General features: G+C 34.1%; 1 protein-coding gene across 1 annotated transcript; it reads left to right on the forward strand.

Annotated features, from left to right (window-relative positions):
- Positions 1–2,299: 2,299 nt before the first annotated feature.
- Positions 2,300–13,164, forward strand: LOC114890513 (protein boule-like; the record flags this gene model as incomplete). The annotated part of the gene is made up of 4 exons (XM_029214047.1): positions 2,300–2,371; positions 6,817–6,864; positions 7,642–7,770; positions 13,055–13,164. Coding segments are annotated over 4 exons (359 nt in total), but the record flags the coding sequence as incomplete, so codon positions are not given.
- Positions 13,165–14,351: the final 1,187 nt, after the last annotated feature.

Here is a 14,351-nt window from a genome sequence, read left to right on the forward strand (position 1 = left end):
TCCTCTGTCAAATGCTGAGTTTCTGTGTGTGGAGTCTCTTTCTGGGCTCTCTGTTATGTTCCATTGGTGTATTTGTTTGCCCTGCCCAATTCTGTTTTAATTCCTGTTGCTTTATAATAAGTCTTAAAATCTGATAGGGCCATAGTCTTACTCGGTTCTTTAAGAGTCCCTCATCTATCCTTAAGTCTTTGCTTTTATAAATATAAGTTTCATAATTCAGCTTGTTCAGCTCTGTGAAAAACCTTAGTTTTTGTTAGAATTGCATTAAATATATAGATTAACTTGGGACATTTAGGCATAATACTGAATTTTCCCATTCATAAACATGATTTAGAGTTTCCATCCATCAATAAAATTTTCTTTCTCTGTAAAAAAAGTTTGGCGTATCTTTTGTTTGATTTATTCTTAGGTACTCTGTAGTTCTTGTTGCTTTTATGAATCATGTATTTTTTTAATCACACTTCCTAATAGATTGTGACTGGTGTGTAGTAATGCTTTTGATTTGTAAATGTTGATATTTTATCAGTAACCCTCCCAAACTCTCATATAGGCAATCATTTAGGACTCAGAATACTTCTGTTTCTTTCTGCTCTTCTGTTTCTCATTTTTTCTCATCAAGTTATTGACTGGCAATGTCTCTGCTACAGTATTTATATGACACTTCTTCTTAAAAAAAGAAATAAGCTCAGTAACTCACTGTTAAGCTTTATATGAGTATCTTCCAAAACCTACATATATATGTTAAGATACTCTTAACCTTAACCAAGGTTTTTCCACCTCAGCACTATTGACATTTTGGGCCAGATAACTGATTCTTTTTTGTGGGAGACTGTGCTGTACATTGCAGGGTTTTTAGCAGTATCCTAGCCTCCCTACATTTATGAAAACCAAAATATTACCAAATGTTTCCTGGCGGGGGTGGGGGGTGGGCAGAGTCGCACCTGGTTGAGAATTATTGCCCGAAGTCAATTAAGGAAGTTACTTTTTATTCTGTTTACTAAGAGTTTTTATCATGAAAGGGTATTGAATTTTAACAATGCAATTTCTGTATCTGCTTAGATTATCATTTTTTCCTCCTTTAATCTATTAATATAAATTACATTATTATTTTCTAATGTTAATCTGTGGTACAATTTTTTTAGCACATGATAGTCTGAAAATTATGCAAAACTATGATACTTTTCTTCAGTTTTGGGGGGGAGGGGTGAACATTAAAACAAAACAATGCAAATTAGATCCCATGTTAGAAACTGAATTTTAATTGCTATCATTAAAGCCTATTTTACCTATTTTGTAATACAATTTGCCTGTTTTTCTAATGATCTGATTTTAAATAACCTATTTTGGGACTTCCCTGGTGGCACAGTGGTTAAGAATCCGCCTGCCGATGCAGGGGACAGGGGTTCAAGCCCTGGTCTGGGAAGATACCACATGCCGCAGAGTATCTAAGCCCGTGCGCCACAACTACTGACCCCACGTGCCACACCTACTGAGGCCCACGTGCCTAGAGCCCATGCTCCACAACAAAGAGAAGCCACTGTAATGAGAAGCCCGCTCACCGCAGCGAAGAGTGGCCCCTGCTGGCCGCAACTAGAGAAAGCCCACGTGCAACAACGAAGACCCAACGCAGCCAAAAATAAATTTTTAAAATAATAATAAATAAATAAATAGCCTATTTTGGGGTTTACTCCATTTGAATAATCAAGTGTTACATGTACTTTTTTAAGACGTAATAAATCACCTGTAAATTTATTGGATGACTATCTCATTTAAATATCAAAATGATAAAATAGAATTTAACAAATTCTTCAATAAATAATGTATTTGCTTTAATTAAATGTATAACAAAGGAATAGGATGTTGATTATTCATAAATAACGGGAAATTAGTGGCAAAATCAGATATGATTATTCATTCAGTTCTAAATGCTATGTAAACATTATCTACTGCTGGTCTCCACAATGGAAATAGGCAGTGTCACCTTAAGTCCAGCTGCCATTTTTCCTCTAAACATTCTCTTACAACTGTATTTTCATAATATTTGGACTAAAAGCAACTTTTCTGGTGGTTGTTTTAGCATTACTATGGAAATGAAACCACATGGAAGTAGAAATACTGTGATAATTTCAATAGACTTAAAGTGGAGTTGTAATAATATCAATAAGAGGTGGAAAAATGACATTTCCAATCATAAACCGTAAGTTGACTGGGTTTAGGTAACAATGTGAGATAAATTTCATTATAAACTATTTTAAAGAATCTTGCCTAAAATAATTTTTCTTTTTCTTTCCTCTTATAGTCACGTTCTATATCTAGTTCCACTGTGATGGCAGCTCAGCCCGTTTATCAGCAACCTGCAAATCACTACCAGGTAAACATTAAATTACAATGAAGATCTTTGATACTTTGTCCTTTTTTGAGTAAGTTTCATTTTAATCTTTCTCATGCAAATACTCTCGTCATTAAAAAGAGGTAGTTAAGCCTTGATAACAGTGGCATTCTTTTTTGATGAGGGATCTAAACAATGTCATACAAGAAGATGGACTGTTTACTTCCTTTTATCAAATGTAATGAGGTCAGTTTTGCTCCCCTGGTTAGCATAGAAATAATTCCCAAAGTTAGATAAAGATGTTGGACCACAAGCTGATATTTGTTTAATGCTACTGTGACCATTATGTCAGTTTAATAAGTATATATTAGAATAAATAATATATTATGGTTTATATTATGACAGTCCCTTTTAGTTAACCAACACTCTTTTCATTAATTCTTGTGGGAGACTGAGGGTAAGTGAACTCTAATGCCAGACCATTTTGGTGTTTTGTAGATAAAGTGTAATTGGAACACAGCCATATTTGTTTACATATTGTCTGTGGCTGCTTTTGTGCTGCAGTGGCAGAGTTAAGTAGTTGCAACAGAGATATACGGCCTGCAAAGCTTAAAATATTTACCCTCTGGCCCTTTACAGAAAACGTTTGCCAACTTCTTGTCTGTAGCATTCACAAATAATATCGCATTCCTTTATACCTTTGAACTAGTGGAAGAGACTTTATTTCTGGGGGGGGGTTTTTTTCATTTTAGACTTTTAAAATAGACCCACATGAAATGTTACGGTTACTGGAATTATTTTTAGTGTTAGACTAGGTTTTGGGGAGGTCACTTATTTTTCAATTCTGTTACTATGCTAAATATAAAATTATCTAAAGTGTTTCATTCACTTAGTAAAAATGAAAGTAACTTAATGGCATTTATTTAAAGTATATATGTAGGGACTTCCCTGGTGGTGCAGTGGTTGAGAATCTGCCTGCCAATTCAGGGGATACGGGTTCGATCCCTGGTCTGGAAAGATCCCACATGCCGCATAGCAACTAAGCCCAAGTGCCACAACTACTGAGCCTGTGCTCCAGAGCCCACACACCACAACTACTGAGCCTGCGTGCTGCAACTACTGAAGCCTGCACACCTAGAGCCTGTGCTCCGCAACCAGAAAAGTCACCGCAATGAGAAGCCCGTGCACTGCAATGAAGAGTAGCCCACGCTTGCCGCAACGAGAGAAAACCCGGGTGCAGCAACAAAGGCCCAACACAGCCAAAATTAAAAATAAATAAAGTATATATGTTGTGTGACTATTCCTAATTCAAACTTTTGAGAGGCCTCAAAGACAACATTAAGTACCAGGCCATTTAACATGACAAGCCAAAAGTTGTGAAACCAGTTTTGGGACCCTTAGCTTATTGCCCACCTGGAGCATGTGAAAGCATGAGGTTAAAAAGGGAGATTGGTAATGAGGGCTTTTTAACAAGAGAGTTGTTAGAGTGCTATGGCATTTCCCATTCTCCTCAACCAAGTGAAGGTGACTTCAGAGAATGACTAAGAGAGTTTAATATTTGTCCCCTGAAATTTGTGAGACAGTATCACTTGGGCGTGACCTCTCCTTAAAAAAAAAGCCTGAAGAAGAAGCTGGAGTGGTCTATGGAGGCAGAGCCAGAAGAGAAGGCTACGGTAGGAATGTGCTGCACGTCTCACAGCAGCAAAGGTTTATGTTTCCCAAGAGCAAGATATGAACCTCACAGAAGAGACTCTTTCCAAAAGACTTTAAGGTGACCCCAGGAGAGAAAAATATCTGTGTGAAGTAGAGTCCTAGAATCAAGGTCTAGAATTGCAGTCAGAAGTTCTCAGCAGGGAGATCACCAAAGGAACAAAGTACCTAACCAGAGTGTCAGCATTTGCAATCTGCCACACGCCAAACAGTGATCTATCCTAATTTTTATCCAGGGGCAAGGAAAAACAGCTCAACACAGTGGTTTTTATTTGTTTGTTTGTTTGTTTTACCCTTTGAAAAGTTTATTTTTGTTGAAATATAGTTGATTTACAAGATTATATTAGCTTCAGGTGTACAACATAGTGAGTCAAATTTTTTATAGATTATACTCCATTTATAGTTATTATAAAATATTGGCTATATTCCCTGTACTGTACAATATATCCTTATAGCTTATTTATTTTATACATAGTAGTTTGTACCTTTTAACCCCCTACCTTTATTTTGCCCCTCCCCCTGTCCCTCTCACCACTGGTAACCACTAGCTTCAACACAATGCTTTTAAAGTGCCAGGGATGAGAAAGACTAAAGTTGCTTTCTTTCTGCTTGCACCTTGTGGAGACCAGCTCCTCCTTCATTAATTGATTACATATATACATACATGACATAGACGTATTCTGAATAGAACTCTGATACAATTTAATTTTATACTTTGGCTCTGGTTTTCCACTTGACACAAATTATAAAATTGGAAGTATATTACCTAGATATACTCGGGAAAGATTTTTGTACCAATTTGTAACATAGTATTTTGCAATGTAAGAAATAATTTCACTTCACATATTTCTTTACAGTTATATATTTATTCATCATCATTCTGCCCTAAAAATTGCCACTCTGATAATATCTTCCCTTGCTCTTTCTTTTTACAAATTCTGAGATTGATAGTTTTATCAATTTTTGTTAGTCAATATAAAATAGATAAATAGTGAGAACCTGCTGTATAGCACAGGGAACTCTGCTTCACTTCACTGTACAGGAGAAACTAACACAATATTGTAAAACAACTATACCCCAATAAAAATTTTTAAAATTTACAAAAAAATAATAAATAAGCAGCATCCTTTAGCAAGCAAAACAGAAATTTTTGTTAGTCAAATCAGATAATGCCTGGTTCAATCAGTATTTATCTCCTTTGTATTTCTTACTTCATAAGTAGATAGTGATTTTATTTATCTAACAAATCTACATATATGTCATTTTATTTCAGATTTTTTATTAAAATATTATCTTAAGAGATTATACATTATCCTGCCTTTTTTAATATGGTATACAGAACATAGACCTCACGTTATCTTGGTCATCATTATAACACAGTGATGTAATCCATTAGAAATTGATGTGGTCAGCATGAAATTAACAGTTTAGATGGTAGATTCATGGGATCTTCTTTTTTTCTGTTTTTTTACTTTAATAATTAAAAAAAGCCTTTTTAAATGTGGAGAATAAGTTAAAAGTAAAACATTTATTATTAAGGAATAATACAACTAATTTAAGAAATAATAAGTCTATGTTCTATATTATCATCTTACAATAAGTACCTTAAGTAATTTGACCCTCTTTTTTTTTAAATAACAGCTTTATTTAGATATAATTCACATACCATACAATTTATCTTTTCAAAGTGTACAACAGAGTGGTTTTTACTAAATTCACAAAGCTATGCAACCATACCACCAAAAAAAAAAGCTTACCCATTTGTAGGCATTCCCCTTATGCCTCCTCCCAGTCCTAGGCAACCAGTAATATACTTTCTGTCTTTATAGATTTGCCTGTTCTGGACATTATTTGGATATATACCGCATTTTGTGTATCCGTCTTACATTGATGGACATTTGGGTTGTTTCCACTTTTCAGCTTTTACAAATAATGCTGCTATGAACATTCATGTACAGATTTTTGTGTGGACATACGTTTTCATTTCTCTAAGATCTTATACCTAGGAGTAGAATTGCTGAGTCATATGGTATCTCTGTGTTTAACCTTTTAAGGAAGTGTCATACTTTCCAAAGGCTGCACCATTTTACACTCCCACCAGCAGTTTATGAGGGTTCTAATTTCTCCACATCCTTGCCAACACTTATTATCTACCTTTTTGATTATAGCCCTCCTTGTGTATGTGAAGTGATATCACAGTGTAGTTTTGATTTCCACAGCCCAAGGCTAATGATGTTGAATATCTTTTATATGCTTATTGGCCATTTTTGTATATCTTCTTTGAGAAAATGTCTATTCATATCCTTTACCAGTTTTTATATTGGGTTACTCACTTTTTACTATTGAGTTATAAGGGTTCTTTGTATATTGTAGATACAAGTTTCTTATCAGATTCTTACAATCTTATAAGTTTCTTATAATTTGTAAATATTTTCTCCAATATTGTGGGTTTATTTTCACCTCCTTGATGGTGTCTTCTGAAGCACAAAAGTTTTTCAGGTTGATGAAATCCAGTTTATCCTTTTTTTCTTTTGTTGCTTGTGCTTTTGAGGTCATAATTTTTCTAATTACCTGGTTCAAAGTCACAAAGATTTGCACCTATGTTTTCTTATAAGAGTTTTATAGTTTTAGCTCTTACATTTAGATCTTTGTTCCATTTTGAGTTAATTTTTGTATATGGTTTGAGGTGTAGGGGTCCAGCTTCATACTATCGCATGTTGATATTCAGTTTTAACCCTTGTTTATAATCTGGGTGGGTGTTTTTTTTTTCATTTTAGGCCCCTGCACAGTGTCTACCAGGTCAGTGGCAGTGGGGTGTTCCTCAGGTAAATATTAAATTTTTTCCTTGTTTTTGTGAAGACTGCCTGAATATTTAAGTCAGGAGAACTAGATTTGAGACCTTCCTCTTGTATTTATTAACTGTGATACATTTGGCAATTCATTTACTCACTTTATTTCTCAGCTTCCTCATTTGCAAAGTGGAAGTAATGATACTATACTGTTGAAAGTTTTCTCACATGATTTTTGTGATGGTCAAATGAGATCATGTAAGTGAAAGCATTTTATGAATAAGTGAGCGCTATGTAAACTGAAATGAAAATTTACTTCTTTTTACTATTAGTATTAGAAAATTTAGCATTTTTCTAGCTTTACTTCAGATTTTGCTTGTTTTATTTATGCTCCTAAATAAGTATTCCATCTCCCAACTTTTGATAACAAATAGTGTACCATCAAAAAGATTGTTTAATGATGGAAAGTCAGAAAGCCGAGAATAGACGTTTATGACAATTTAAATACTATAGGTTATATTATTACAACCTTTAATTGTGATCTTAATGATTATCTTAATTTATATATAAGATTCTAAAGTGCTAAGAAATTTTAGTACTTATAAGTGATAAAGTTATTAATAACATCTACACAATTGGAATTTATAACAACCCAGAGTTCCTAGTTTGTTGCTAAGATACTTCTGTGCTGTCCCTGAAAAACAACTTTAGGAAAATGTGAAACCAATATTTCTCTCGTGTGTTGGGTAAGTCATTTGTTTTAATTGAAATAACCAATCTGATTTTAATTAGAAGTATGGTTTTGTGTTTTAGTCTCCTGCCTCTTCTGCTCCATTCTTACACCTGCAACCTTCTGAGGTTATTTATCAACTAGTGGAAATTGCACAGGATGGTGGATATGTTCCTCCTCCGCTGTCTCTGATGGAAGCTTCAGTTCAAGAGGTATGTGTTAGTCTCAAAGTAAGTTATCTATAACCACTTCCTCTTAACACTTATTTATTTTTCTTTTCTAAAGATATTTATTCAAGACCCTCATTGAGGTTGAATATCTTATGTTTTCTTTGATTTATTCACATCTCTTCCCCTTTTTTATATCTAAGAACGCTTCATCTTAGACTTCTTCACTAACTAATTCTGAACCATTTCTCAAATCTGTTCACTCTACTAGGCTATTCCCTGACTCAGTCCCCTTGAAAGAGTAAGATAAATGCTTCTCCTTCTGGTTTGCCTGTCAATCTGTATTGTTACTAACAGTCTGTCAATTAAAAGTGTATAAAAATGAAGTCAAAGAAGAAAATAATCTTTAAAAAATTCTTCCTTCAAAAATGTAAATCAAATTTATTTTATAACTGTAAACTGTAAATATTATTTTCCATGTGTTTAAATTATATTTGCAAACCATTACTAATAACCTCATCATCTATATGCCAGAAATTGTACATCGTATGTTTTAAATATGTTGTGAAAGATTGGGTACCTACTGGGTATCTATTAATACCCACATCCCAATTTGAGTGTATTTTTGTAATTATTATTATTGCTAAGGTTTATAACATAATTTTTCTGGAACAATAATTTCCACAATTTTGGATCTTAATGTTTACTATCAATACTTTTACTATAATTTCTCCATTCTTCATCTCACCCTCCATTTATCACTCGGTTGACTGAATCTGCAAGCAGTCTTTGTTAAAGAAGGCTTATATGTGCTATATACTCTCTGAGTTTGTACATCCTTGTTTGTTCAACATGTTTGTTGTCTATAAGTCTGAAAGAAGTTAAGACTAGCTATAAAATAGCTGCATCATACTTGTATAAGTTTGCTAAGGCTGCTGGAACAAAGTACATGAACTGGATGGCTTAAAAAATAGAAATGTATTTTCTCACAGTTCTGGAGCCTAGAAGTCCAAAATCAAGGTGTTGGAAGAATTGGTTCCATCTGAGGACTGTGAGGGAAGGATCTATTCCAGGCCTTTCTTCTTGGCTTGTAGATGACCACTGTCTCCCTGTGTCTTCACATTATCTTTCCTGTTTCTAGGTCCAAGTTTCCCATTTTTATAAGGATACCAGTCATACTGTATTAGTTTCCACCCTAATGACCATACTTTAATTTGCTCACTTCTGTAAAGACCCTTTCTCCAAAGAAGGTCATACTCTGACATACTGGGGGTTAGGACTTCAACACGTAAGTTTTAAGAGAACACAATTCAACCCATAACAACACTTTTTTCTCTTAGAACTTCTAGTCTACTGTTTTCTGATGTTCAGTATAGCTGTAAAGAAGTTTGAAACCAGCCTGACTTTACCCCTTATACGTAATTTGCTTTTTCTTCCTGTGTGCCTGAAAAGTCTGTCTTAACTTGAAATCACTTCACCAGGATATGTCTTGGAATTTATCAGTCTTTATAATATTTTTCCTGGGACACAATTTGCTCCTTTGACTCTCAGGCTAGTTTTTTATTTCAGTTTCTTTTTTCCTGTTAGAACTTTGAAAAAAAAATTTTTTATTCCAGTGTGTTTCTTCTTCTTCAGGAATACCATTTATGTATATGTTAGATCTCTTTTTTGTCTTTCATATCTGTCATCTCTGAGGTAATTTATCATAGTAGTTTTTAATGTTTTATATGCTTTTTCAAGACAATTATGACTATATTTTTCATTGTGTTTAGTCTACTTTTTATTGTGACTAATGAAGATTTCATCTCTATTTTATTTTTATCTTTTTTATCCCAAACTCTGATGCTTTGCTTACATCATTGCCTGTAAATGTTGTCTGTTGGCTTAAAATCTTTTTGGAGCTCTTTATAGAGATCATGTTATTATAATTTCTTTAAGAGCTAAAGAATTATATTTATCTGAACTTTTCTACTATTTTCTGGAGTGATTTCTCATCTTTTTCTTTTTTTCCCCTTTTTGCTTTTCCCTTGATGGAGTTGGAGAGGATGAGAAGAGTCTTAGGTTGCTTCCTTTTCCTTCATATCTTTACATGTCTTTAAATGATGCCAGTTATTTTTTGAAATACAGGGTAGGAGAAGCATGCTGTTGTCTTAAACAGCCTACCACCAAGTCTGCTTATGTCTCCTGCTTGAGATGCTCTTCCCTCAGTTTTTAGCATTCTGGAGATCATTTGGCTCCTGGCAGTCTCTTTTTTTGTAGATTTTCTGTATGGGGGTGTAATAATTGTTACTTCACTTTCCACTTGCACCCTGCTTCACCTCCAGCAATGTTCCTCAGCTATAATGCAAGGTAGTAGACCACAAAATAGTGAAAACCTTATTTCTCCTTCAATTCTGCCTCCCCTGCTGTTAAGTAAAATTGGATCTCTGTGAAGATCTTTCCTCCTTCTGCCTTGGCCTGACACACCCCTACACTTGAGACTAAAGAATCTTTGAATAGGCCTTTCAGAACATTTACCTTCAGGGAAATTATAACCTTCCTCAGGCTTCAGAATTCTCCCTTGTATTGGTCCAAATTGCATAGCATTTGGCAGACATTCTACATTGTGATTCAGGATCGTGGACACTTCCTCGTTTACTTGATGATGGCATTTTTAAAATCTATCTTTTGTTCTTTTTGTTGTTTTCTGGTTTTCAAGGAGGGGAACAGTGAGGTAAGAATGCTTTTACATTAGGTTTTTAGCCATAATCTACTTTGGCACTGAACCATATTCTTAATTCCTGACATCAGGTAACTTATCAGGTTATATTTCACTATTTAGTGGACTCTAATAAGACTTTTCTGGAACTATTGCTTCTATTAGCTTATAACTTATACCATTAATTTTATGATATTTCCATACAAAATGATATAAGCATATTTTTATTTTAATATTGTTTCTGGTAGAAGATATAAGTCTAATATATAACTTAATAAATAGGGTGGGGTGGTTTATATTTTAAGTGTTTTTTCCCTAAAATTAAAAAACACAGGGCTTGTTCTTATGAGTTTGATAGTTAGATTCCCTAAAATATAAAAATGAATTAACATTATTTCTCACTTATTTCAGTAGCTATTTCCCCCTTCACTCTTAGAATATAGTGCCTTCTACTTTGCAAAGTAAATAGAAACTACTTTGTGGAAACCAACTCAGCTTCCAGTCCCCAACATACAAACTTACCTGACTCATAACCCATCCTTAGCTTCTTATATTTTTTTAGTAACCTTTCTCATCCAAGGTTATTTGTGCCTCTTTGCTCTGGATACTATAACTTCCCTCTTCCTCAGGGACCACATTACACTATTATCCTTCTTTTCTCATGTATTTTAAGACATTTTCTCTCCATTGGTTCATAGCTTCACCACTTACTAGTGTGTTTCTTTGAGTAATCACTTAACTCTTCACAGGGTTGGTTTTGTAATATCCACATTAATAACATAAAGACATCCGGAAAATCTATTTTGCAAGATTGATGCAAAGATTAGAGTTGTTGTATACAGAAAGTTCTTTGTATAGTGCCTAGCACCTGGTAGGAGATAATTACTATCCTTTGACACACCCCCACCAATGCCTTAATTCTCTTCTACCTTTCAAAGCTAAGCTTGAAAAATTACTCTACATCTAGTATTTCCACTGCCTCACTACCCATTCTCCCCTCACCTGCTAAAGTCTACTTCATTACCTTTCCACTGAAGCTGCCTTTGATAAAGTTCCTCAGTGATTCCCTAATTGCCAAATACTTTCCTTTCTTTTCAGTCTTTCTTGACCTGTCAGAGACATTGGACATACTCCCTGAAACTCTTCCTACCTTTGGTTTCCATGATACTGCTCTCTTCTGGCAATCCTTTTACCTCCTTTCATTTTCCTTTGTAAGCTGATCTTTTGCTCCCCATGATTTCATATTCGATTCTACATTGTTTCACCCTACATACTCACTCTGATGTTATCATCCATACTCATCTCTCTAACCCCAGCCTCACTTCTGAATTTTAGACCTGCACTCTCCAGTACAACAATAACCATTACCACATGAGGCTATTGAGCACTTGAAATGTGCGGCTGGTCTGAATTGAGATGTGTTGTAAGTGCAAAATACACACCAAGTTTTAATGACATAGTATGAAAAATGAATGTAAAATTTATCACTAATTTTATATTGAATACACTTTAATATATTTTTAATATATTTATTTAAATAAAATATATTACTGGAAATTAATTTTACTTGTTTCTTTTTACTTTTCTAACATGGCTACTGGAAATTTTTCTTTCAGTTTTATTGAGATATAATTGACATACAGCACTGTGTAAGTTTAAGATGTACAGCATAATGATTTGATTTACATACATCATGAAATGATTATCACAAGTTTGGCGAACATCCATCATCTCATATAGATAGAAAATTAAAGAAATAGGAAAAAACTTGTGTGTGATGAGAACTCTTAGGATTTACTCTCAACAACCTTCCTATATAACGTACAGCAGTGTTAATTATATTTATCATGTTGTACATTACAGCCCTAGTACTTATTTACCTATAACTGGAAGTTTTTACCTTTTGACTGTCTTGATTTTAATTAACATGTAGTTCACATTATTTCTATTAGTGCTGCTTTAGAGCCACATCTACAATAGCTTTTGATTGACTGTATACCTCTACTAGAAGTCCTACAATATCTCAACTTTTATGTGTTACAAAACTAACTTCTTCTCTTTAACCCCCTCACAATAACATAAACATCAAACTTGCTTTTCTTATATTCCATATTTCACTGAATAGTGCCACCATCTGCTGGAAAAGCCATAAATCTGCTTTTACATGATCTGTTCCCTTCCTGTTACTCTACTGCCTCATCTTTCAGCTGTCATTCGGTGAATAATCTTCCTTCCAGCTGTACCAAACAACCTACACAGGTCTCCCAAATGAGGTGTGCTCTTAGTTGCCTCTCTGCCTTTTCACATACTGTTCCCACCTTCTCTCCCTAATTCTTCAAATTCAAGCATAAACTCCACTAGAAAACTTCCCCTGACCCCCTCCCCAACTTTCTAAAGCTACATCAAGTAATTCTTTTCTTTCCCATGCATCCCTAGATATGTGTCATAGGACTTAGGGTAATTTTGACTAGTCTGTCTCAGATAAGTCTATAAGTGAATTAAAGATAGAGAATGTGTTTCTCATCTGTGTTTCTCCATTGTGTAGCAAAATGCCTAGTAAATCGTAATGCTGAATAAATATTTTTAATTAATAAATGAAAAACAATATTTTTTTTCTTTGTTTTGTTATAGCCTTATTCTGATCATGGAGTTCAAGCAACATATCACCAGGTTTATGCTCCAAGTGCCATTGCTATGCCTGCACCTGTGATGCAGCCTGAACCAATTAAAGTAAGAAGTTTGTTTGGATTTTTTTCTGTTATTCTCAGTCATATTTCAAGTTTTCCAAATTTCTCTTCTGAAAAGAAACAAATTTGGATATTTATGTCACATTTGCAATCAGAAGTACAGAATTAGTTAATTATTTCATGTGAAGGAAATACAATTCTAAACTAGCTATAATTTCTATGAATTAGCTTTGAACAACTTATAAACCACACATGGTCAAAACTTTTTATTTACTGTAGTAAAATATATATGACTTAAAATCTTCCATTTTTAAGTGTACAGCTAAGTGGTATTAATTACATCCACATTGCTGTGCAACTGTCACCACTATCTAGTTCCAAACTTTCTCATCACCCCAAATAGAAACTCTGTACCCATTAAGCAATAACTTTATATTCTTCTCTCTGCAGTCCCTGGTAACTTCTAATCTACTGTCTCTATGAATTTGCCTAGATACTTCATATACTAAGATTTTTATTATGTTAATGGCATGTAACATTTATGGGGAGATGAAAACAGTTAATGATCTACTCTTCCAGTTTGGGTTCTTAGAGATGTAGTCACATTTCCCTGATATATTTATATATTGAATACACACATGGATCTAACTAGATTACCACTCCTGGCCTGGATCTGATTTAAGGTGCATGAGCACAAAATTCCCAAACTGATTAACTATTATGATGGTACTATGAATCTTGCTTGCAGTGTACTCTTTACAATAAAATGATGGAGGTTAGCGATTTCACACTCATATTTTTGCTTCTGACCCAGACCATATATTGGAACTCAATACCAGGACAGTCTACTTTAAGGAGCCTCCACAGTCTTTCGAATCTCCTCACCCCTTCACTGCATTCCTTCACTGCTCTTGCCACTGTACTGCAAACATGGACTAAAATCATAATTTTGACCTAATACCAAAGCCTAAAGTGTTAGTAAACGTTACTTATAGAGAGCTCATTATAGTATCAAAATCTTCTAAAACAAACTTCTCCTAATGTTAATACTTTCTCCAGATACACTTCTTTAGAAATAGCTGAAATAGCTATGCCATATTAGATAATCAATTGCAGATTATATATATATTATACACACACACATTATATATATATATAAACACAAATGATTGAAGTTGTACTTCTAAATAATTCCAATAGAGGATAGAGTGGTAGTTGGATAGGAGAAATTTCCAAAGAAT

The sequence above is a fragment of the Monodon monoceros genome, unplaced genomic scaffold (genome assembly GCF_005190385.1).
Source record: "Monodon monoceros isolate NGI ecotype Baffin Bay Population unplaced genomic scaffold, NGI_Narwhal_1 Contig5827_ctg1, whole genome shotgun sequence".
Lineage (NCBI taxonomy): Eukaryota > Metazoa > Chordata > Mammalia > Artiodactyla > Monodontidae > Monodon > Monodon monoceros.